Source organism: Morone saxatilis, unplaced genomic scaffold (assembly GCF_004916995.1).
Source record: "Morone saxatilis isolate NCDOM2014 unplaced genomic scaffold, NCSU_SB_2.0 Contig4, whole genome shotgun sequence".
Classification (NCBI taxonomy): Eukaryota; Metazoa; Chordata; class Actinopteri; family Moronidae; genus Morone; species Morone saxatilis.
Genome location: NW_023339984.1, coordinates 9,666,211 through 9,689,763, shown reverse-complemented (window position 1 = coordinate 9,689,763; position 23,553 = coordinate 9,666,211). Strand labels below are relative to the sequence as shown.

The following is a 23,553-nucleotide window of genomic DNA, read 5'->3' as shown; positions in this document are numbered from 1 at the left end:
TTCTTTCTTTCTTTCTTTCATTCATTCAAAGTATTGAGGTTTGATACCCAGCCCTGGTCATGGCTGCTCTATAGATTTCACAATAAGTCAAAAAGAAATCTAATTTCCTCTTTCTTGCTTCCAGTTTGAATCAATCTAAAAGAGTGTAAAGGCTAAAGGTCCTGCTCCGTACAGGGTCTCTTGACCTACCCCTGCCAATACAAATGGCTGTCAATTACAAGGTGTCACCAATAAAAGGGTCGCTGTGTCACCTTGTCCCTCAGACCACCCATGTCAAGGCAGACCTCAATAACAATTCCAACACTTCCCTGGCTTTTAGCAGGGTCAAAGGTCAGCAGCAGTCGAAACTGAAGATGTATTGCTTAATGCCGCTGGATCTGATTAAGAAGTATCTCATCTGAAACTCTCCTCTGGCACAGAAACGGCTCTGGTTCGACTCTGAGGCTGCATTTAATTTCTTCAGATATTGAGGAAACACATGCACTCATGTCATACTTTTGATAGCAGGAGACTGAACATCAGGTGCACTGCCAAAAGCTAGAGTACAAAAAAAAAAAACCCACAAAGCACAACAAAGGACAGGTGGCGGGGCTTGTTTAGTTTACAACCTGATAAAGATTCTGTGTAGGAACAAAAACAACTCAAGTGGACCCTTCTGGTCTCCCCTCTAAAAAGTGATAAAATACAGCATCCATACAAAGAACTAATTAAATTATATTCAGTACGTTGGAAGTGTAAATTTACTTGAGTCTTCACTCAGAGCCATGGCTGGCCTTTTTTATTCTTACACAAGCAAAGTTATCCAAGCAAGACAAACTCACATGGAACCAGTGCCAGCTTCCTTCAGAGGTACACACATACACCTTCTCCAACACATGTCTTAATAGTGCAACTTTATATAAAACGTTTTAACAAGTCTGTCTAGTTTAGTCCCACCTACACCCACTAACAAACAAAGCTATCCAGTAAAGGTTCGGTGTGTAACATTTAGGAGGCTCTATTGGCATACATTGACTATAATATTTACAAGTATGTTTTCATTAGTGTAGAATACAACATACATAAAGAGGAGGAAAAAAGGTGGCATACACAATTCTAGGTAATGTGATTAATGAGATTCTAATTCAATGCATTCAATTCATTTTCAAGTTCAGCGAATATCTCCTCACGGTCTGCTAGCTTTCCACTCTGTGTGCCCTTAAAAAAAAGATCTGGTGCTTGTACACTCCTGGCTCCGGGAAACAAACAACCGATCCACACAACACTTACTTGTTATTACAGCCAGGATTTGTGTGTCGGGTAGATAACATTAAATTACTTGCCCACGGTCTAGTTCGCCCACTTTCTACTTTGCCAAGATGTGCTGTAGTTGTGATGGTAGCGGTAGTGGCTGGAGAGTTGTGAGTAATGCTGGTGTGCTGTCTTTGGGAAATGATCTCGTCCTCTCTGTATGCAAGTTACAGTTTGCAAACCCACAACATAGCCAACATTACTTGTTGTGTTGTTCAGCGTGGTGTTTGGCATGATTTTTCCAGAATTGCTTTCCCTTATCTTAAATCTAGTTTTCAGTTCAGTCTAGTTGAGATTTTAAGTATTTGTGTTTCCATTCATCTATTTTATTGTCTACCTCTTTAAGCATCCTTTTTTGTTTGTTTAATTTTGTGATTCATGTATGACTGGACTACAGGAACGCAGCAATTTCCCCTGTGGGATTAATAGCGTCAGTCCAGTTAAGCTAAGGGTTTTATCTCTGTATACAGTACAGTAAATGCTTAAAAGAGCCCTTAAACACATCTCCTCTCCATCAAACTTTGGCTACTTGGCTCACATTTCCTACTAAAAAAACCTTGAGAAACCTTCTGGATAAACTATCAAGCAGGACATGGACAAAAGGTCGGACAAATGCAGCTCGCAGTTCTCCAGCTGCTTCAACCAGAAGTGAGAGGTCCGACACGGTTACACCACTTCTCCCTGTGCTGTGGATAAACTGTGCTGAGAGATTACATGTCACAGGAATGCACGCCCTTCAACACACAAACATTTAGACGCACCTTCATGTTCATTTCCTTTTTTCCTTTTGCTCTTTTTTTTTTGCACATGAAAGCGTAAGCGACGTCCGACCGTCTTCTTATTATGTGAGATTCGCTGCTAGAGATTTAATGGAGCTAAATAAATCACACGTCGCGTTCTTAAGTGTCATGTTTCCAGCGAGGTCATCGTGTGTCTGTAACGCTCTGATGTCTCTGGCGTTCCCCTCATGTCTGTCTCTGTCCCCTCCAGGTGTTGACACACACTCGCCTCTACTTTAATGTCTATTCCAAGAAGTAAACTGTGGTTTACCTTAACATGGGGGACACATACAGACTGTTATAGCTGAGCTTTGGGATAAATGTCGTTTCTCAAAAACAACTTCTCTGGAGTGACGCATGATGTTGAATTTTAGGCACAGCAGGGGTGATCCTGCACAGACTGAATAATCTTCCTCCAGCAGGTTTCTTGTCATAAAGCAGATGTTTTCCCTTATGCTCAATCCACCAAGTCAGAGAAGGAAAAACACCAGAAACAAATGAGAACAAGTGAAAAAGAGTTTGCCATTACTCATCTAGATAAACTGAATTACCAATAACAGCCCACTATTTCAGTTTTATTAGTGAGATTTGGATTTAATTACACCCACGTTACAAACAAACATGTGGGGACCCAAACACATGACACATCAACATTACACCCATGTGTGAATGTCAAACATCTAACTCCACAACCATGGGCATGAATCCACTGCTCTAGTCTTTCTACAACATTTCAAAACCGGGGATTTGCTTCCACACATGAGCATTCATCAGGGCACTCGTTGAGCTTCAGGGTTGAGATCAGGCTTTAAGAACCTGGCGTGTACACAGGGGCACTGTCAAGCTTGATGTATGAAATGGCCCAAACTGTTTCCACAAAGTTGGAAGTTGTTTAAAACAATTCCCTATCAGGGTACACCCTCCCCGGATCTGAACTAACTGATCAAAGCAGCAGCAGACCAGCAACCTGTGTTCTGTGAGTCAGAATTGTTGCTTTTGCTAATGGAGTCTGGCTTTGGCTTTGAACAGAACTGATTCTGGTTAAACAATTCTTGTTACGCTTTAACAAAAACCCCAAAATATGTAACAATAGAACCCAATAGAGAGGGTTAAAAAATAGCCTTTAACTATATTAAATGGCACAATAACCAACTAAACTACCCGCTTAATAGGTCGACTGCACAGGATACGCCTCAGTTTCCCCAATTGACCTGAGCCAGGTTAACACCATGTACTGGGATTAAGAGTGCATGAAAACTAGCTGGTAAGCAAGCAGAGATGACAAAAATGGATCATTTCAAGTAATGGTAGTAGTATAATGTCAACTTGACCAAACTGGCTGGAAAAAAGAGACCAAGCTTAAACATCAACAATTAAAGAGTCACCATACATCACTTGTATTGCAGCCACGGAGGACAAGGTTTGGGAAACAGTAGTCTAAAACATAACTGTAAGCTCAGTGAAACCATGAAAAGCAGCACTTTACAAAAATGAAACAAAATAATGTGCAAAGGGTGTTTTTCCCCCTCCTCTAACTGGCTGTAAACCACATATTCGATTCAGAGTTGCACATGATGTTACTGTACTGGGACAGTCATCGTACTGGGAAGGAGCCTCTCTTTCTCAGGCACTGTTCAATGAAAGCTGCAAATGAATCATCTTGAATCATAGCCGGTAATTATTTGGTCTGTTTGAGAAAGACATGAGCAAATCATGCCTCAGATAGCGATTTAATGAGCTATTAGTGTCTAATGATACAACACAATTTTACTCAAGAGTCATTATAGTCATGATATGATGAAGATGATGTTTAATGTGTTTTTTTAAGCTCTTTCTTGTTTTGTGACTTTTAATCTTTTAATTATTGTTGCGTTTTTTATACCTTCCCTTTTTGTCAACCACACAGTTATCTGTGGTATTGAATATATTAACTAAATTTACTAAATGTCCATAAATGGTCCTAAATGGTCATGAGTCTCAGAATTGTTTTTATAGTTCTTTTAGTTCCCTGCATGCTTCCCAAACACAAGTGTGCTGTTTCAGTCTAATACCCAATTACCTTGATGAACCATCTGCTAAACACAAATCAGTTTATGGAACCACATAATAACTAAATGGACTATTTACCTAATCTAAACATATCCAAATGCAGCATAAAAACAACATAAAGAGCAATAAACTTACAGTAACCGCATCTTGTTCCTCCCTCAAACACAAATCCATTGGGTACAGGCCCATATCTGCGCAGGTCTGGAAGGTTCCAGTGGCCGATAATAACCGGAGGGACATCCCGGGCGAGGGCCAGTAAGTTGTTGCACAAATGAAGGGTTGCAGGTCCACTCTCCAACTTGGTTCCTGGTAAGACTCCAACACTGAATCTGTGAACTAAACAAACAATAAAGAAAGCCCAATGACAAACTTAAAATTTCAAACCTAATCAAACAATTATCAATCAGTTTTCAGAAGTATGTTTAGTTTAGTTTTCTTGCGTCTTTCTGGATGTGGCTCTCCTACACTGCACTACTGGACCAGTAAAGTCTGCCCAAGAAGTACCTAAAGCGTGTCTTTTGCAATTTGTTGACATTCACTGTAATGAGGTGTGTAGGAACGAAAAATCCTGTTTAATTCATGCTAAAGCAATCGTCAATGTAGCATCAAAATTGTAATGGCAGATGGGACAAAACTGCCAAAGTGGGTTCTCTGTTTAAAGGAATAGCTCAACATTTATTCACTCCGCTGCTGAGAGTTACATGAGAAGATCAATACCACTCATAACTGTACATCAATGAAGTTAAGCCAGTTAGCTTAGCATAAAGGCTGAAGACAGTGGAAAAAGCAGCCAGCCTGGCTTACAATCCCTGTAAAACCACAACATGCTGGCAGGCTTTACTTTTTGTCGGTATTAAAGAAACAAGACATAACCTGTACATCAGTGAGCTTTAGAGGTGCTAGTAGGTGAGTTTTCTTACCTTTGGACAGCACCAGGCTAGCTGTTTCCAGTCTTTATGCTAAGTTAGGCTAACCAATTGATGGTGGTCGCTTCGTATTTACTGCACAGGCTTGAGAGTGGTTACACCCTTCCTATCAAAGTATTTCTCAAAATGTCATCATGTCACTGGAGTGCCCATTTTAACATTTAACGTAAAAATATGTTTTATATCCACTGAAGGTCAGGACGACTCTACAGGTAAAAGTGCCTTTGATTCTGGTCAAAATCCACTGACATAAAGGGGAAAAGAGAGGTTGAAAATAGCTACAGTTCAACTTTACTTTTGGACAGAAAACACAGTGTCCTTACACAGTGATTACTTGAGCACGGATTTGATTTCATTCAGCAATAAAAAAAAATAACAAAAAAGGAGAAACAGCTGCACGCAGAGAATGAAATCAGCAAGCTGAGCTCTGAACACAACAGGCTCAGATCTAAAGCCCAACACAATCAATCACAGCCTGTCGTAAAACATCTGTGTAATTGGGTCTGTTTTATCGTTGCTAATAAGAAACCAAGGAAGAAAACTGGATGTCTGAGCACTAAATGTGTCTTTCTGCCTGCGAGTTTCTGGAACTTCAGCCAAAGCGTGCGCAGAGTTCCCCAGCAGCGCTCAGACTTTTACTGCTGAACAAACTTCGCCAGGTGAGATTGATGGAGGCAATGATGAGGAAATGTCGGCCAGCCGCGTCACGTCATCACTCAGGTTGAGAAAGATTCATACGGTGTCACTCACACACACACACACACACACACAACAAAAGCTCTGCGTACGGTGGCCCTCGGCCCACAGGCTGGCAGGTGACATTTCTGAGGCTTTGGACACACTCCACTGTGGCATTATGCGTTGGGCCATGCGCGCACACACACACACACACACACACACACTTACTTATCTAGCTCTCTCAGAAAGCCTACACACACACACACACACACACACACACACACACACACAGAGAGGTGCATCCATACAAGCAAGGCATGCACATATATTTTCACATGCTCACCTGCCAGATTGTTAGGGACAACTGCGATGCAATTTGTCTTTAGCACCACGTCCTCTTGCACACAATAACAACACTGTCATTAGTGACTGTTTGAAATTTCAGCTCGACTCCAGTCACCAGCTGAACACTCCAATTCTATTCATAGCTCCGATCTGTTTATCACTTATCAAACTTATATAACAGAACCACACACCAGACTGTATACATGTCAGCAAAAGTTGTCTTGACGCCTGGCTATAAATTAACATTTAATTCTGTCAGAAATTAATAGAACATGAATATTACAACGATAATTCTCAACATGACATAACTCGCAATAAACTTGTAAACAACAAAAAAAAATAACAAAAGTTATTTAATGGCAATTAAAAGTTTGCGTCATGCGATCTGCTAAAAGATCTTTACCATTAGCACTCTTCATGATGCAAACTCATTTGTTTTAATTAGGGAAGATGAAGCAAAACCATGTGACAGGATGACGACAGTTGTAGTTTTTTTTTAGGGGATGATCTGTCAAATTCTGGTTAATCTCACATCAAATAAAAGTAGAACGTTGATTAAAAACAAAACACCGGAGTTCCTTGTCTTAAACCCCTGTAGGCCTATTGATGTACTGTGTTCAGCCTACAACAGTTTTCATCACTTATAATAGATAGAATGTAGATATTTTTAATATGATCAGAACATGTTTTCTCCATTAAAAAGCAACCTGCAACAGATTCCCTTCATGTTAGAATTAAAGGTGAGTATTTGGGCATAATTTTAGCATTTTTACATCAGATAGCTGTTTCCAGTCTGTCCCCATCAAATAAACCATAAATAAATAAAAGCAAATACATCAGCAACTAACGGCATCTTTCTGTCATTATGGAACATATGAGTTACTTTTGATCAGCATGTGCACCCCTTAACGACAGATCACGTTGCTATGGTGTTGCTATGCTTTTCCAACTTTAAAATATTTCTAAATTATTTTCTAAATGATGCTCTTGTCTACCTCACCTTGATTTAGAGGTAAATTATTCATGCCTTTGTTTCATCCCGGCTGGACTTCTGTACCGTGTTGTTCCCTTTGCTTAAATAAATCATCAGTCGAGGAGCTGCAGCGTGTGCCCTGCCTTTGTTTCCCTTGCTGCAGGTGAAACACAAGACTCAATATTCTACTGATCACCTTCAGATATCAGGCCCATGGATATATTCATGAACTGCTGACCCCCTTCTCCTCAGGCAGGACTCCACCGACCAGAGCTTACTGACTGTTCCCTAATCAAAAATATCAAACTTTAGGTTGACAGAGTTTTAAACAGCATTTAAAGGCAATATCACTGCTGTTGAGGGCAGTTTATGTGTTATACACTTTGGCTTTTTTTGACTTGTGAGAGCTGCAAACTTACTGACTTATAACTAAAATTTGTTGTTTTCACAGGTTTGGCAAATTGCAGGGTCCTTTGACTTTAGTTTATTTTAAAACCTGCCAACAAGATGGATGAACTAATCTGGATGTTTGGAACTGTTTTCACTACAGAATAGTGAGGTCAAACGTGGTATCAAGAATTTACACTTCTTGAAAGGTTTTGAGAAAAAAAAAGCCCTGGATGTGAAACACCGGAAGAACCAAACACTGAAGCAAAGTGCAGCCGGATCCCCTCACCTTCTCCGAGGCTGTATCGCAGGCGGACCTCCCACGCCTGCAGGGCCTCCTTGCTGTCGAAGCCCAGGAGAGCAGTTTGGTTCAGGCAGACGATGGCCAGAGTAAAAGCCACTCCTTCATACCACTGTCCCACTTCCAGACCGCAGATCTCCTCCAAGGTGACACTGGCTCTCTCCTTGTTGCCCTGCGCTTTGTCAGACTTGTCCTTAAAAACCAGCAGCACAAGGCAGTCTGGAGGAGTCGGGGAGTCAGTAGGAGACAAAACAAAAGCATAAAAACACATATTTCTTGTGTCTAATAGCGACTGTGCTTAAAATGCAGTTAAAATGACAGTTTTAGACACAACAACTCCCAGGAAATAACTGGAAATGCAGTTAAAACTCCTAATTAATCCCACTACTAACACTAATTAGATGTATTCTGACACACGGTAGCTGTTGTAGTCTCCTCTAGTCTTTTGGCACCTTCAAACAATCAGGGTCAACTGACAAAACAAGACCGGGTGTCCGTGTGTGCATCTCTCGCCTTCACACACGCACACATAACTGAGGCATGAGCGCAGACAGCTGTGATAACACCGGCATTGAAGATCTGAAGAGGAGCGCGCTCAACCTCAGCCTAACCTGTGGAGCATGTTAAGCCGTCCAGCACCAGATAGATCCAAAGAAAGCTTTCTGTGTAATGCAATACAGCCAACTTCATCGCTTCGATTGCTGCTTTATTATTCATAAAAAGACAAAAAAGGAAAGTTGATGAATTTGAGGGGTTAGATAACCTCAAAGCCCTCCTCAATACATGTGACTTAATAAGTAGAAATTTACTCAGAGGACATTTATGGCTTTAAATATACAGCAGGGACTATCAGGATTTGGCACACAGACTTTGTGGATGGGGAAAAATATCAACTTCATATCAGCTTTTGTATACCTGAGAGAGAAAAACTAATTCAAGCAGCAGAAAAGATTTGTACGATAAAAACATTTAAGAATGTCAAAATAAAATGTGTGCAGTTAAATTTTCATAAAACAGTGAAGTTACATCTGATTCAAAGCAGCTGTGACATTCAAAGTTAAAGCATTCAAATTACCTGAAATGATTTTAGCCCTGCTTTTACAATGGAAATTTAGGGATAATTACCACTTTAAATGTTCCCAAAAGTACTTATTTTTTCAGATATTTCTTGTACCTTAACCTTGCAATTTTTTTACTCTTCCTCTTTACTAAACTTACTTTACAAACAAACCACACGTGTTTCCCATGTACTGTTTTTAAAGGGTAAATACACAAACACATGTTCTTTTTTACCCTTATTTGAGCCCATAGGCAAGGCCCAACTCCTGAAATATATGAACACAAGCCAGGCCTCATCAAAACAAGGGGGTTAACTCAACTGGGAGAACACACGCTCGCTAGCGAGGACCAGCGTCCCTCCAGCACCGCTTCCTCCACTGTGGCGCAGCTGGGAATGCGCACTCATTAGATTACGCACTGCGCCAAAGCTCCGCATATTAACCGGAGCAAGAAAACCAACGTGAAATGTGTAAACTTGACCAGTAAAAGTTGTTTTTTGGTTTGGTTTTTTTTTTTTACCTGCTACAGGCGACGGCTTGCGAAGAACGAGCCACCTAGTTTTCCACTGTGGAAGGAAACAAAAGCAGAGAGAAACTTTTTTAAGCACAGATGAAAGCGCGCTGAGGTACTTCTGCCATATCCGTCAGCAAATTTAGTCGAGCTAAACACCTTTTTCCCATCTCTGAGTCTGGCATATCCCTCCACGACAACAGAATCCGTCATCTTCAGTCATGGTTCCTGACAGCTGCAGAGTCGCTGCCTGAATGAGGGGTCACTTTCAAAATAGCTGCTCTCTCTGCTAGAGGGGCGCAAACTCGCCCCCAGCAAGGCGCACGGAAAATGGCATGACCAGTGTCTGTCTAACTGTCTGCCTGTGTGTGTCAGTGTACACCAGCCAACCGACCATGCTGCCACCTGGGCTGGTTTACACCACCTGCTGCCTCAGGGAAAACTACTGGAAGACACAACCACATGACTTTCATACCACAAATACCACATTTCATATTAAGTTAAGAAGCATGTGTACACACTCTGCTTTAACAGATATACGGATGCATGTTTTTGTTGTTGTTGTTGTTGTTGTCATTATCAGTAAACTTTGTCGCAAAATACACCTGCTAATAGTGGAAGTGTGTAGTTGTATGTGTGTTTGAAATGCATTCTGGTATTGCAGAGGTTAAGACTTAGAAGTTATACATATTTATATGACATAGTAGAAATATTAAAGTGTTGAAAGAAGGTTGAAGTTCCAGTTAAAGTTAAAAGTATAAACACTGAATGAGGTTGGACTGCTGAGTGAAGCTGAAGTATGAGTGTTGGCCACTTCAAAGATATCTGCTGAGCTTCAGCTGCATGTTCAAGGAGTTTAAAATGATCTGCACATACATAAGTATATGTGAAACATATTTTGCATGGTTGTACAAATGCATTAGGTTAAAGTTTCACGACCAAGAATGAACGTTGAGTGCTTATCTTTAAAGAACAACTCAGACAAATTTTAAAAAATAACTAATCCATCTTCCTGACAACTAACCAAACTCCATACAGCTGAAAGCTCTGGACAAAGTTAATAAGTGCACCTTGAGTTGGGAAAACTGTCTTAAACTGTCTAAAACCATTCATTAAAGACAAAGCGTTATCAAGTCAGTAAGGGTTTATTCAGTCACAAAATGTTTCACAGTTAAAAAATATGACCTATAAACTTCCAAAAGCAAATAAGAAACAGTAAAGAATACAATATAGTACAATATCTCATATATTTAAGTTAATGTCCAGATAATGTCCATTCATGAAGCCTTGGGTTTGCGTCTGATCACCGAATCAATCCAGTTGATGTAGTTCACCACTTTGGTGTAAACACCAGGTTTTCCAGAGCGGCCGCAGCCCTCCCCCCAGCTGATGATCCCATACAGGAAGCTGACATCATCCTTCGCACAAGCCAGCGGGCCCCCAGAGTCGCCCTGGGGGGAAACACATGATTAGATACACACATAAACATACATGCCCAGATCAAAGCAGAGGCGCACAAACAGCTGAGTCACTCACTTGAAACCTAATACATGAGGTAAATAAATAACTGTGACATTTCATTTAAGGGGAAGCATCTTAAATATTTTACACAGTGGGTTGAGTGGTTGAGCGCTGCGGACATCTCTGCAGTTTTTCAGACCCCTCGCTAACTTCCCCCCAGGAGCTTCACTCAGGGGAATCCCTGCTGCCATCTTAAGTGCCACTCTATTACTCCGATACCTCGAGTCAACTTTCTGATATCGACCCTTCCAGAGCCGAGGAAGGAGGTCAACAACCGTGTAGTCTCCAGGAGTCTATTTATACTTTTATTATCAGTCCTAATTTCCAATAATCCAGAGCAATAAGATAAAAAAAATAGGAGCTGTTTTATGGTGTGGAGTACAAAATGTATTTTTACATTAAGGTTCTTTTTTTTTTTTTTTTTAGTACCTATTTATGCCTATTAACTGCCTGGTGTAAATGTTAGGTAGCTAAAAGAACCAACGGACAAAGCTAATGTAAGCATTTAGAGAGAAAAGTAAAATAAATATTGGGGGAATGGTCGACACATCTGACCTCACATTTGATTAAACCATTTGGCAAAAACAACACAATCTACCTTGAAGTATAAAACTTTATACTAAGAATGTCAGACTAAATGAGCGAGCTAATAGTTGCACAAACTCATGGATCTACAATGTTCTACAATAATTCACACTGCATTTCCATACATTTTATCCTCATAACGTGTTTCGTTTTTTTCGAACAAAAAAAAACCAAACAATTTGACGATGGAGAACATAACCAGCCGTGGATTTAATAAAGCCTCCCACCTGGCAGGCGTCGACACAGCCGTTGAGCCCCGCGCAGAGCATGTCAGCAGTGACGTGGTTGCCGTAAACTTCTGGCCTCCTGCAAGTGTCATGAGGAATCAATCTCACCCCACCCTCCTGCAGACTGGAGTAGCCCTCCACCTCTGTTAAATAAAACACAAATAACTCATCACATTACAAGAAAGTAGGACCTTAACCCGAACAGTGTTGCACCAATTATACTAATTAAGGTTCTGTTCCATTCAGCTTAGCAGCGCCAATATGCAGCACCCTGACTCTGTCTGACCTGAATGGATCTGAACTTTAATTAGTATAACTGGTAATACCCTACTATTTCATGTCCAAATGGCTGCTGTGAAAAAAGTTGCATTAAAGGCACAAACACACCAAGTTTAACACGCAGGTTTAACATCTCCATCATTCTTGTGGCCTTGTTGTCATCTGTCAGGGAAGGACAATTTACACTGTCATCATTGTTGTTAGTTAATAAAGTTTTGTGACAACACATCATTTTCTAGCACAGCCAATTTCAAAGAGATTAGTTGTTATTAAATATTTAAACCCAGTAATTGCCAGATGTAACTGTTGTGTACCTAACTGAAATAGCTTAGCAGACAAAATGACATTAGTTTGCTAATATGCGGCCTGTCTAAAGTGACGAGTTAATTAGGTAACATGGAATAAAGCTGACATATCTGAACTGACACTTGGTTAACTATTAATATAATCACCAGTTATATTTATAATTAATCATCAATCATCGTTTTGAGACGTTTTGTAAGATAAAATGACCAAATTCTCTGATTTCAGCTTTTCAAATGTGAATATTTATCTTTAGGATGTGGATAAACGAAATTTGAGGACTTCCACTTCATGGACCAAACAACTCATCGATGAACTGACAGATTAATCATTAGTTGCAACCCTAAAATTATACAGCAAAACTCAAAACACAAAATGTTATGCCGATAATGGTAGCCTGAATTTTTAAATATGTCCGTGAAACACACATTATAAATAAAACAAAGTATAAATAGAACAAAAATAAAACAAATAAAACAGTTAAGTTTAATATAATGCTAAAACTTTTTGGAAGTTCTGTTATAGCTTGCGATGCTACGGTGACTTCCTGCTTACATACAGTAGGTGATTGCTTTTGATTGGATGCCGCTACAGCAGTTTTCTAGCAACTGATTTATGGATTACTAAAGTCTTTACAAGCTAAGACATTTTTAAGTTTTAATGGTACAACTCAATTTACTAAATCAGTAGTTTGAAACAAGCTAGCAGTTCCTAAGAACCATGTAAAGGTGCAGAAAGTGAAGCTAATGTGCAAACACATGCTGGTTCTGACGGTTTAATGTATAAACAAGTAAATAATTTAGTGGTTTTGCACTGCCCGTATCAAATAATCAGTCTGTGATCTGTTCCAATGATTAATGCAGATTATCATGATGACACTGAAATTACACTGCACCGCCATGATTTCCTCCTCACTCACTCTCATGCATGTGTCCCCAGCCGCTAATAGTACAGCAGTAGTCATCAGGGAACGTCATGCTGTTGTCTGGAAGACAGATGGGTTGGATGAACGGGGTTTTCCTCACGCACCGCCCGTCCTGCTTCTTCAGCTTGATCAGAACTGGAAAACAGACACGGAGTGTAATGAAAGGGGCAAATGGACGATGAAAAGTGGTAGTTTAAAAAAAATTGAACCAAGTGGTAGACTTGGAGACTCCGCTGGCCAAATGAAAATGCCACACCCAACCGTCAGTGTGTGTATGTGTGTGTATGTATGTGAGAATGTATTTATGCGGGGGAGTACAGGGACACAGCTGCTCAGTGACGCACAGCTGTGCACGCAGACCGGGGCCTGAAATGAGTTTCTGAATGGGGACAGGAGGTCTTGTAGTTTATGTGAGTCATTGGTATACGTGTGTGTGTGTGTGTGTGTGTGTGTGTGTGTGTGTGTGTGTGTGTGCAGTTAATGATTACCAATGTCATGTAGTGTTGGATTAAACACTGAGAACTGTTTTGGAAAGATGTACTCCTCCACTCCGAATGTCTTGCTGTTGGGGCTGCTGACGTTGAAATTCTGCTGGCCGAGCACCACGCGGAGCTGAGACTTCAGGGGGCTGAGGGAAGACACACTTTTATCACTGAACGGTACAGCAAGGTGTGCGGTTGTATTAAAGTTTGACCGTCGGTCTGTCCAACGTTTTAGTGCAGAGTCCTTGAAATTCACTGTGGGTGATCCGGAGAAGATGAATCCTGGGACTCCTCAACCTTCCTTTTAGCACTACTACTATCTAATTGGTACATTTCCATGAAATCTGTCTGGTACATTTATGCTCCCCAGAAGATTGACCCTTTCCACTTTAAAACCTGATTTAATGATGTATTGGCTTTCCCCGAGGACAAATATGAACACTTTTAGCCACACCGCTGATAAGATTCTAATAATAGCTAAATCTCCAGTATGTTGTTCATTATGTTCATGACTTCTGTGCTGCGGGGTGTGATGAACATTGTGGACTCTTGTTCTGTTTAATTAGTTTAACCAAATCCCAGCTGATACAAAAAGCAGCTTAGCAGTAAGAGTATGTTCATGAGAAAGAAAGCCTTGCAGATATCATATACTGTATCATTTTCAAACAGCAGTTTTCTGAATATATATAACAACTGTTAAACTCTTAAACTACTCTGTACTTCCATTCATTGCTAGTGATGGCCAATTCAATGATGTAACGCTTTAGCTGAAGATCTTTGAACTTGGCCAGCGACAACAGATGCCTGTTTGTTGACATCAAAAGGGAAGTCTAAACAGCATCTGTGTGCATGAGACATTTTTAGGTTTTCCTCGAACTGGATGCTTGTCTAAATATAGCGTGTTCATAAAGCTGCAATGATGAGGGGTCAAAGTCTTTACATCACATGCCTTTTGAGTTGCGACCCCTTTGTTCAGCCACAACTGGGAGCAAACAGTAACGAAAAATGATTCTCCTGTCTGAGCTATGAATGTTTTCTGAAGCGTGATGTTCTTTTTTCATTGCTGACTCAAACTGGGTGCTTTCATACTGTCACACACAGCCTGAAAAGGGCTCCCAAGGACACATTTTTGCACATTTTCTTAAAAAAAAAGAACATTATGGTATGTCGACTCAAAAAGGGCCACAATAGCTTTGCCTTTTCTGCGGTAACATGAATACAAATATCAAGAAGTGCATCCATGACATACTTGCGGAAGAAGCAGTGAGCAGCGGACACAATCCAGCAAGAGGAGACCAAGGTGCCAGCGCAGAAATCCGCCTGTCCGATGTAAATGGCTGCCATCCAGGGGTGAGTACCTGGCAGAGCTGAGTTACCGCCCATTATCCGCCCCCTGGCAATCGATAACCTTTTCTTGTGCTTTTTCCCACACACAGGCTTTTTGGCTGGCTTGGAGGGTTTGGGTTTTTTATTGACAGGCGTGACATTAAATGGGACAATCCTCCGAGAAGAAGCTGCATGAGGAAACAAGTTAAAAGCACATGATTATTTTAAACGTAGTGGCTTAATTGCTACTATTAACTACAATTTTACAACAAGAACTAGAGCTAAAACAAACTAAACCGCTACAACTCCGTCAAACAGCTAGAATACACACTTCCTAAATACCTCTTCTGAATATTTTCAATTTTGCCGCTGGCTGTTTCTCCCCTGCAATAACACAAAAAAGTTCTTCCATAGGGTGACAATGTTAGGTTAATAGAGCAGCCCTCATGCTAAAAAATCATATGTTGGCACAGCAGATAGGAGAAAGCTTGTGGACGGCCCAGTACACCAAATCCCATCTCGTCACGCAAGCACTTGGCTCCACCTGACATGACATGTTGATTCGAGGATGAGTCATGCCTTTATTTCCCCTTATCTCATCTAGCCCACGTTTTTTAAAAAAAAAAAAAGCTCTGCCACTGAACCAGTCAACTGAATTCAGCTGTTTAGAAAGGCGTGACTCAGCAGAGATTAGCTGTATTCTCCGCGCTTTCGGTTTTTATCACAAACACTAGATTCCTAATTAAAAGCAGAGGCATTTAATGAGGTGTTGAACTGTTGATGACAAATGTCTCTGACTGTGTCATATAATCAAGGCTGAGGGAATGAAGATATCGAATAATGCGGCGAGTGGACTTGATGAATATTCCTTACTTGTCATGCATTATAATGATGAGATCAGTGTTCAAATAGGGGTCTATAATTAGGACAGCTAAATGAATATTCTTGATAAGATTCCTGAGTGCAAGGCAAATAATTAATAGAAAGAGCTGAGTTAATAATGGAGGGGTGGCAAGGATTTACAAACAGCAGAGCAGATGATGAAAGCATAATCAAGCTAGATTATGTCTGCCATGTTAACAGATATAACCATATGGCAGAGCATCAAAGTACGCCCGTTCAGTGATGAAACCAACTACGTTACAAACGAGTTACAGATGCAATTAGGTTCTTTAACGCCTTATGATTTCTAACACACGTTCACCCAAAATTCACTGTCCCACCGATAATACAAAAGAGGACTACAAAACTCCTTTCCTGGGCCCCGTTTACTCACACACAGACATCACACAGGAGGGGACGTCACAGTACTCCCAGGAGATGGCGCTGTCATTTAGCGTGTAGCACCACGGCATCTTGTCCCCATCTGGGTTTCTGCACATACAGAAACACAGCGGACGGTGTGTAGGTGTGGCACCACTGTTTTTAACACCACACATGACTCAGTACAACACAGTAGCTAAATGGCTCACAGGGGCTCCGTCGCTCTCTGACGCTTGTTGCTCTAATAATAGGGAATGATGTTTCATTGAAGTGAACTTTTCTGGAGGCTTTCAGTTAATCTGAGCCTGTGTGTTTGTGCCTGAACTCTAACATTTTCTTTGATGTTTGGGACATTTTGCATTTCACTTGCTATAGGCGTGCCATATGGCTGCGGAGTAGTCATAGCAACAACAACAACTGAGGACAGAAGCAAGAAATGGAAGAAGAGTGAATGTGGAGGAGATAAGACCTTTTTTTTTATATCATACACAGGCTGGAATCACCATGTGCTTCTTTAATGCTCATGGTGGTTTTATGGTGTCGGGTTGCCTCTGAGTAGACGTCATCTGAGGGCTCATCCACATGACTGACAACTGTTGGCACGTGAACTTGACAGATAAGGGCAGCTTTGCTAGCTCAGGGTAAAAAGTTGGATATTTGAAACTTTAAAGTGTAAGGAAATCTGGCGTTGCAGATAAGCCCTATGGTGCTGTAGCAACCACAATATTAACATAAAATCTACTCAACTAAAAGTAGCTTTCATTCGTCATGATGCCACCAGACGTCTTACAATAGGAGCTGATTAGCAAGATGAATCAACGCACACACACCTGCAGTATGCATGTTCCCCGAGGCCCCTGAGGGGCGAGGCAGCCACCGTGCCCACATGGAGCTCGTCATACAGCAGGTCTGAGTTCCACGGCAGACACCGGGCGCCGGACACCGTGGTGCCCACCACCCCTCGGTAACCTGTGCCCCTGCTGTTATAGCACTCTGTCTCCGGCTCTGCACACGCATGCATACACACAAACAGCAGGCAGAAACACACAAAACAAATGCATCTCAATCATGTCTCGATTCTGCAGTATAACACAGGTACGTAAACAACATGAAAGACAATTTCCGGACGCAGATGAGTATCTGTGCAACGACAGATCTCCTTCCTTCAGACTGGAATCAGTCAGAACAAGTCTTTTAAAAAACCTCTGTGTATGCATTAACAACAGCAGTTACAACAACTGGGTACAAGTTTAGCAGCTTGCTCATGTCTTCACCTGCCACCATTCATCAAACCATTATCACACACACACACACACACACACATGCATGAACATGCATGCATTGTGTAAACATGCATATATAACAGATACACAGTAGGGCAAAGAATATCACTACCTGCTACAGTCCTGCTCTCACTCACCAAAGCTACAGTACGGTCCGCTGTAGCCGCGTCTGCAGTTGCACACTTCCTTGCCGGTGGCTATGATCATGCGACATGTTCCGTCATTCTGACAAGGGTTTGAACGGCACACTGGACACATAAAGGCAAACCAGGTCACATCTTAATACTACACATATTGTATATGTTCCTCTACTTGATGTAGGTCCAATATTTACTATCTTTTAGCTCAGTTTTTGGTCACTACGAGCTCCTGATGGAAGGCTGTTTGGTGTTAAGCAAGAAACATACAGTTAAATACTAAAAAATGACGCTATGAGAGCAGTGAGAGTGAACCAAGACAGTAAATTTGTAGGCGGACAGCTAAACAATGAGTTTAAACTTACTATAAAGTGGAAGGAAGCTACAGATTCAGGTGATAATTCTCATTACGAGCAAACCCTTTCATATTGTCAGACTGTCATTGTTACACTGTTATTTTAAAAATATATATAGATTATGGCCCATTTAATGTCTCTGACTGTTTTAGTTTTGTAACCTCTCAATAAATAAACATTATATTATTATTTGAGTTAATTTACAGCCTCTTTAATTGTTTTGGATTCTTGCAGCTTTATTATGAGTGTTTCTATCTCAGCATCACTGAGCTTGTTGATGTAAAAACTGCACTAATCATTACTCTTAAATAAACAATGAATCATGTTACTATGTGTAATTATGTGTAATGTGGAAGGTGTTGCTACTAGTAACAAACCCACATAAAATGATTGCCAAACTCTGAATTTCCCCTCAACTCTACAGAGCGTTTTAGTGTCTTTCAGCTGATTGTTTTGGTTTAGCGACTAGCTGGTGAATCCAGTGGAGCATTAGCAGCCTTTTTGGACACTTCCCTCATGATTTGGTCTACTGCTTGTGTAAATAAGCTGCTGCTTGCCAACATGTTTGCCATATCATCTTGATAATACTTTCACTGTTACATTTTCAGCATGTTTTGCTCTACTACAGAACATAGTACATATCTAGTATCTGACCCTGAGTATTCCCTTAAAATATATTGCAATATCTGTGAAATGTATCAGAGAATTAAGATACCACATGTGAATAAGGGTCATCTACATTTTTGTTTGAATGAGCCAAAAGATAAAATCAGTCAAAGGAGATTCCATTGCATTGAGATAAAATGCAACTGGAAGATAAGCCCCAACCATCATGACAAAAAACAGTTTTGGCTCAGGAAGCATGAAACCACCTCCCTACCTCTCTCCCTTTTGTGCCAGGGAATCTGTTAAATGCTCATGAACATCCCCCCAATGAGATGAAAGCACCTTATGGACCCATGGGGTGTGTCCTAAAACACCATTCCTGAGTCACAGTGAGTCATATAATCTGTTCTTTCTTCCATGGCAAGGTTTCTCTTGTAACTATGGAGCTGTGAAAAAAAAGCATTTCTTCGGGCTGGGAGGAGACCTGATACTTGTACTTTATGTGGCTTGATAAAAAGCTTCTGCTATCAAAGACCTAAGGAAGTCCTTCAGTCGTCCATTTGTAGATGGAGAATAGTGCTGTGAAGTAGTCAAAAATGCAGCGTCTGCAGCAGATTTGGGTAATTATTCTCACCTAACTGACAATCAGTTCAACGGTGGAAGTGCATAGTGTTATTGTAAGTACATCCGCTTATCAGGTTTCAGTCTCATCATCCCAACAAAAGCGGACCACAGAGCAAAAACAAGACACAGTTGAAGGAGAATAACAACAGCTGAAAGCACATCTTACTTGTGTAGCGAACACTTTCACACTCGATTTCTCCTGCCACACATGTGCACTGTTCCACACTACGGAGGTAAATTCGTCCCCAAGACTCTCCGGTGTCATAATAGCGCAGGTGTATGGTTTCATAGCACTTTTCTGAAAAGCCGGCACAAAACATAAAAGGCAGAAGGTTGAAATGTGAGAGGGGATTGAAGAGCTCAGTAGAGCGTGCAGTGAAAAGTCTGATGGCTGTGCAAGATGCATTCAAAATGGATACATATCTGTGTGTGGTTGTTATTTTGTTTACTTTTGATTGCTTTGGAAGTGAAACATTTAAATGGCTTTGAATGCAAAGTGAAACCTATTTGCAAATGACTCATAAGACACTTTTTTCCATTATCTTGACTAAAGGTGAAAAAGATATTTCAAATTAAAAGATTACGTAATTTTAATGTGCACTTTGAAGAATGTGTTGCATGAAAGTATTTAACATTCAACTGAATTCAACCAACCTAACTCAATTCACGGATGAAGACCATGAGAGGTGGTTGAAAGCTCCATAAAAAAGCCAATAGTTACACCTTTAGTTACGATCATTTTGTCAAACTGCTGTTCCAGAATGAACTTATGAGTGAATGAGCTTCACTTTTCGTCATATCATGTTCAAATAAAGTGAAATCGAGCACAATTAAACTCTTATCCCTGTTAACAAATGTTTCCTTTAAACAACACGAATACGATGATAGTTTGTAAGTTGACATGTTTACAAGGAATCATTTCCTGACAGAGGCGTCTGTTTCCTTCTGCGCTGTCAGGTGATTGACAGTAAGCAGCCTAATGTGCACACTGACATGAAGACACTAAACTCTGAATTCAATAATGATGGAAAGAAGAATCAAAAGGCCTAATATTTAATGTAATATATTGCCTAGTATATGTGATCATTCACTCTCATAAACGACCATCACCAAGTGTACCTACTCTGCTCACAGAGTCTCCCAGTGAAGCTCTCAGGACAAGAGCACTCAAATGAGCGTCTGTGTGGGATCGGCGTGCAGACGCCTCCATTCTGACACGGATTCACCTGACATGGATTTATGACTCTGCGTGACGTGTGGACAAAAACTGAAACAGATCAATAAGAAGAAAACACAGTTAGAGGATAAACAAAAGTAAAATACAGTATTTCTGATGACAAAATAATGTGATGCCTGATTAAATGCATTTGTGTATTTAGTAAACTAACCATCTGGTTGTGTTTTCCCTGGTGCACAGAAGCCCCACTGCCGGTCCCGATCAAAATTATGTGTGAGGGAACACCTACAGCAGGAGAGACAGAAATATAATACAGTCACCAGCAAGTCACCAGATTACACAAACATTTGTAATTAAATTAGGGTGGGGCAATATGACAGTATTTATTGTGAAACTATATCAATTTGTCACCTGTGAGAGATGGTGCAACAACTATTGGACTGATTGCCATTGAATAATAAATCCTAATGACTTTGATTCTCTAACATTGCTTCTAGCGCCACCAGCTGGCTGACATTTGTAGTTGGTTGGTTGTAGCCAGACATTACTATCTGGTGATGTTTTATCCATTCACAATTCTTCAATTAGATTTTTCTGAAAATGTGCTGTATTTTGTGATATAAAATGACTTAAATTACTTCAAATGACCATGATCAGGGATTTCATTCACCCCCTAAATGAACATTTTCAAAAGAACAACAAAAAAGGAAAATATCTCTAAACCTTAACTAACTCAGTTGACGAACTCTGTCAATGATCCACCACTTCAACCAAAGTAACATCAGCATATTTCTGCTCCGCTCACTGAATCTGCCATACATAATGACAAACATATCTTGACACTGATCTCATGAGCACATCACAGAAACACGTAGGGTCATATTGCAGTAACGTTATGTGTAGGTGGACCAGAGATGTTGGGCCACATATAATTGCATTCATGTTGCTCCAACTTGCTGGCAACCTCCCATCTTGTCTCAATTCCAAGGAATGACGACTGGAAAGCCCTTCAGCAAGTCTTTTGTTTTGTTTCGTTCAGAATAAAAATGTAATAAAAATAAACTTTTGTTGACGTGTCTCAATGTGAAGTAATAAAAAATCTGACATGATGGTTTAACTGTGACAGCTGTTTATTCACCCCCCAATAAACTGTATGTAGAAGTAAATGTATTATAAACTACAGCTATAGTCGCAGTTTAAGAGGAATTTTCTACATTTTTATCTTATGTCACCTTTAAAAACCTGGTTATAATAACACCATATTATATTCTAGGACACACAAATCATCACAAAGCCCACCTACAATTCTGCAAAGAGTCATTTCTCAAACCCAATTAGCTCATTACCTCATTAAAAATTGCATTATATTTCATAAATCCCTCCTCACTGCCAGCTATAATTATACGTGACTACACAACCCAATTACACACTTCATCAGCAAAAACCACCGCCATTACTGCAATGCATGATGAAAAATACCAGTGATTTCTGTTTGTTTCTTGAGGTGATGCCAACGCAAGTCATACAAACACCTGTGACACGACACCTGCGGTCCGTTTTATGGTTTGTGAGTGAGTGTCTGAGTTGTCTCTTTGTGAAAGCAAGTGTGTGGTAACTTTGATTGACTACACGCACACATTAGTGATTGTCTGTGTAACCAAAACAATAGATTCAGACAGGGCTGGCTAATAAGGACTCACCATGGTCTTGTGGATAGGATGGTGAGGCAGTGGTGATGAATCCTTCCACCCTGACGAAATGGGAACTTACATTCTTTGCCTGTTGTAGTAAGAACTGGCAACAGGGGCAGAAATACAGTCTGTTAGTGACTTTTCACTGAATGGGCAAAAAAAAAAAAGTTAGATCAGAAACTAACTCAAAAACATATGTGCAGTTCCCCCCCTGTACCCCACACACAAAGCCTCCATTGACTTTATCCTTGGCTCTAATCAGATGACAGAAACGAAAAAAAAAAAGATCCCCCTCCTTTAGACAGCTGAATCATGTTGTTAGATAGCAGTTTATGTACAATACAAACCTCCACATGCTTCAGAGTTATGTTGCAGCAACAACTTTCTCAGTTAGAGTTAGATAGTTGGAAATAAATCACTATCACTGCCACTTCAGTGTGCATCCCTCCTTTCTTTGTTCCCCTCTAAATTAAACTAAATTAAGGACTGAGGTTAAACCTACCTTTCCGGCTCTCCCTGTATGGCTCTTTGGAGATGTCTGTTTCATACCCAGGGACTAGTATGCGCTGAAATCGGAGAGAGAAGTTAACTTTAACTCAACGTTGATTTAAAAAAAAAAAACCCACAAACACAGAGGTGAGTAGGATGGTTCAAACTTACCGACCGTGCACTGAAAACACAAGGTAGAAAAAGTAATACAATGTATGCCATCACGAAAGTCTGTTGGTCCATGGTGTCCGGAGGAGCTTGTTTCCACAACTGGGAAGGTCTTGTGCGCCTGTCACGTTATATCTGTCACTTTCCGAGTCCTCAGCCTGCTTTTGGTCATAGGAAACGTGGGAAACCCTGCAAGTATTATCCTGTCCCTCACAATATCAAGCTGTATTGAGTAAACCCGTTGCGTCATTAGGCTTGTCTATCTCTGAGGCATCCTATGTCCCGGCTGCTGCTCCAGATACACCTTTTCCTGCTGCAGACGCCCACGGTTTATCATTGCGAGCTGTCTACGGGGAGAGGACAGACCAAAAGTTTCCAGAGGCAGAGATGGTTGCCGCAAAGACCCTCCTCTCTCCAGCCCTCAGGGACTGTGTGTAACGTTAACGCGTTACTCCCAGGGGGAAAGTTACTACTTTATGGCTGCATAATGTGCAGAAACAACAGAGATGTAATGTTTTGATGAAGGTAAAAAAAGTGAGACAAAGATGTCCTGGTCTAGATTTCTTGTCTTGTTTGATGAAGACCTCATTGTGACTTTATTTATTTATTTATTTAATTAATTATTTAATTATTTGTGAGGCAGAAATGATTATTCCCACACTAATTCTGAATCATATCCCAATATCTGTCATGTTTTTACCATATGGTGCAGTACTGTAAATCATACCTACATTTGACAGCTCAGCAATATTTTAAGTTATCAAATGGGGCTGATGCAAACTCTAGCTATTAGGGTTTAGCATACTGAGCTAAG

The 23,553-nt window shown here is 40.6% G+C and overlaps 2 protein-coding genes across 2 annotated transcripts in view; both read right to left on the bottom strand.

The window, feature by feature from the left end:
• LOC118337970 (protein Dok-7-like) overlaps nt 1–9,655 on the bottom strand; it is a 34,106-nt gene extending 24,451 nt beyond the window's left edge. The window contains exons 1-4 of the mRNA XM_035675130.1: nt 9,457–9,655; nt 9,307–9,352; nt 7,717–7,947; nt 4,254–4,454 (exon numbers count right to left, since the gene is read on the bottom strand). Coding sequence (XP_035531023.1) covers nt 4,254–4,454; nt 7,717–7,947; nt 9,307–9,352; nt 9,457–9,510 — 532 coding nt within the window. The 5' untranslated portion in view covers nt 9,511–9,655. The remainder of the gene's footprint in view (nt 1–4,253; nt 4,455–7,716; nt 7,948–9,306; nt 9,353–9,456) is intronic.
• Nucleotides 9,656–10,426: 771 nt separating this feature from the next.
• On the bottom strand, nt 10,427–23,326 carry LOC118338383 (hepatocyte growth factor activator). Its single transcript, XM_035675688.1, has 14 exons — nt 22,743–23,326; nt 22,585–22,648; nt 22,092–22,185; nt 20,603–20,676; nt 20,338–20,481; nt 19,381–19,512; nt 17,629–17,739; nt 17,039–17,213; nt 16,222–16,319; nt 14,869–15,133; nt 13,626–13,765; nt 13,132–13,272; nt 11,631–11,773; nt 10,427–10,748 (listed from the first exon to the last, which is right to left on the bottom strand). Exons 1-14 carry the CDS (start codon nt 22,812–22,814, stop codon nt 10,575–10,577), a joined length of 1,827 nt encoding a protein of 608 aa, XP_035531581.1. The 5' UTR covers nt 22,815–23,326; the 3' UTR covers nt 10,427–10,574.
• Nucleotides 23,327–23,553: the final 227 nt, after the last annotated feature.

Coding starts and splice junctions, on each gene's coding strand:
- LOC118338383 (XM_035675688.1), bottom strand. CDS start 22,814: ATGGACCAACAGACTTTCGTGATGGCATACATTGTATTACTTTTTCTA. Junction 22,649..22,742: donor GTGTTTTCAGTGCACGGTCG/GTAAGTTTGAAC, acceptor CTCCGATTTCAG/CGCATACTAGTCCCTGGGTA. Junction 15,134..16,221: donor CTCCTGTGTGATGTCTGTGT/GTGAGTAAACGG, acceptor TTCCTCATGCAG/CTTCTTCTCGGAGGATTGTC.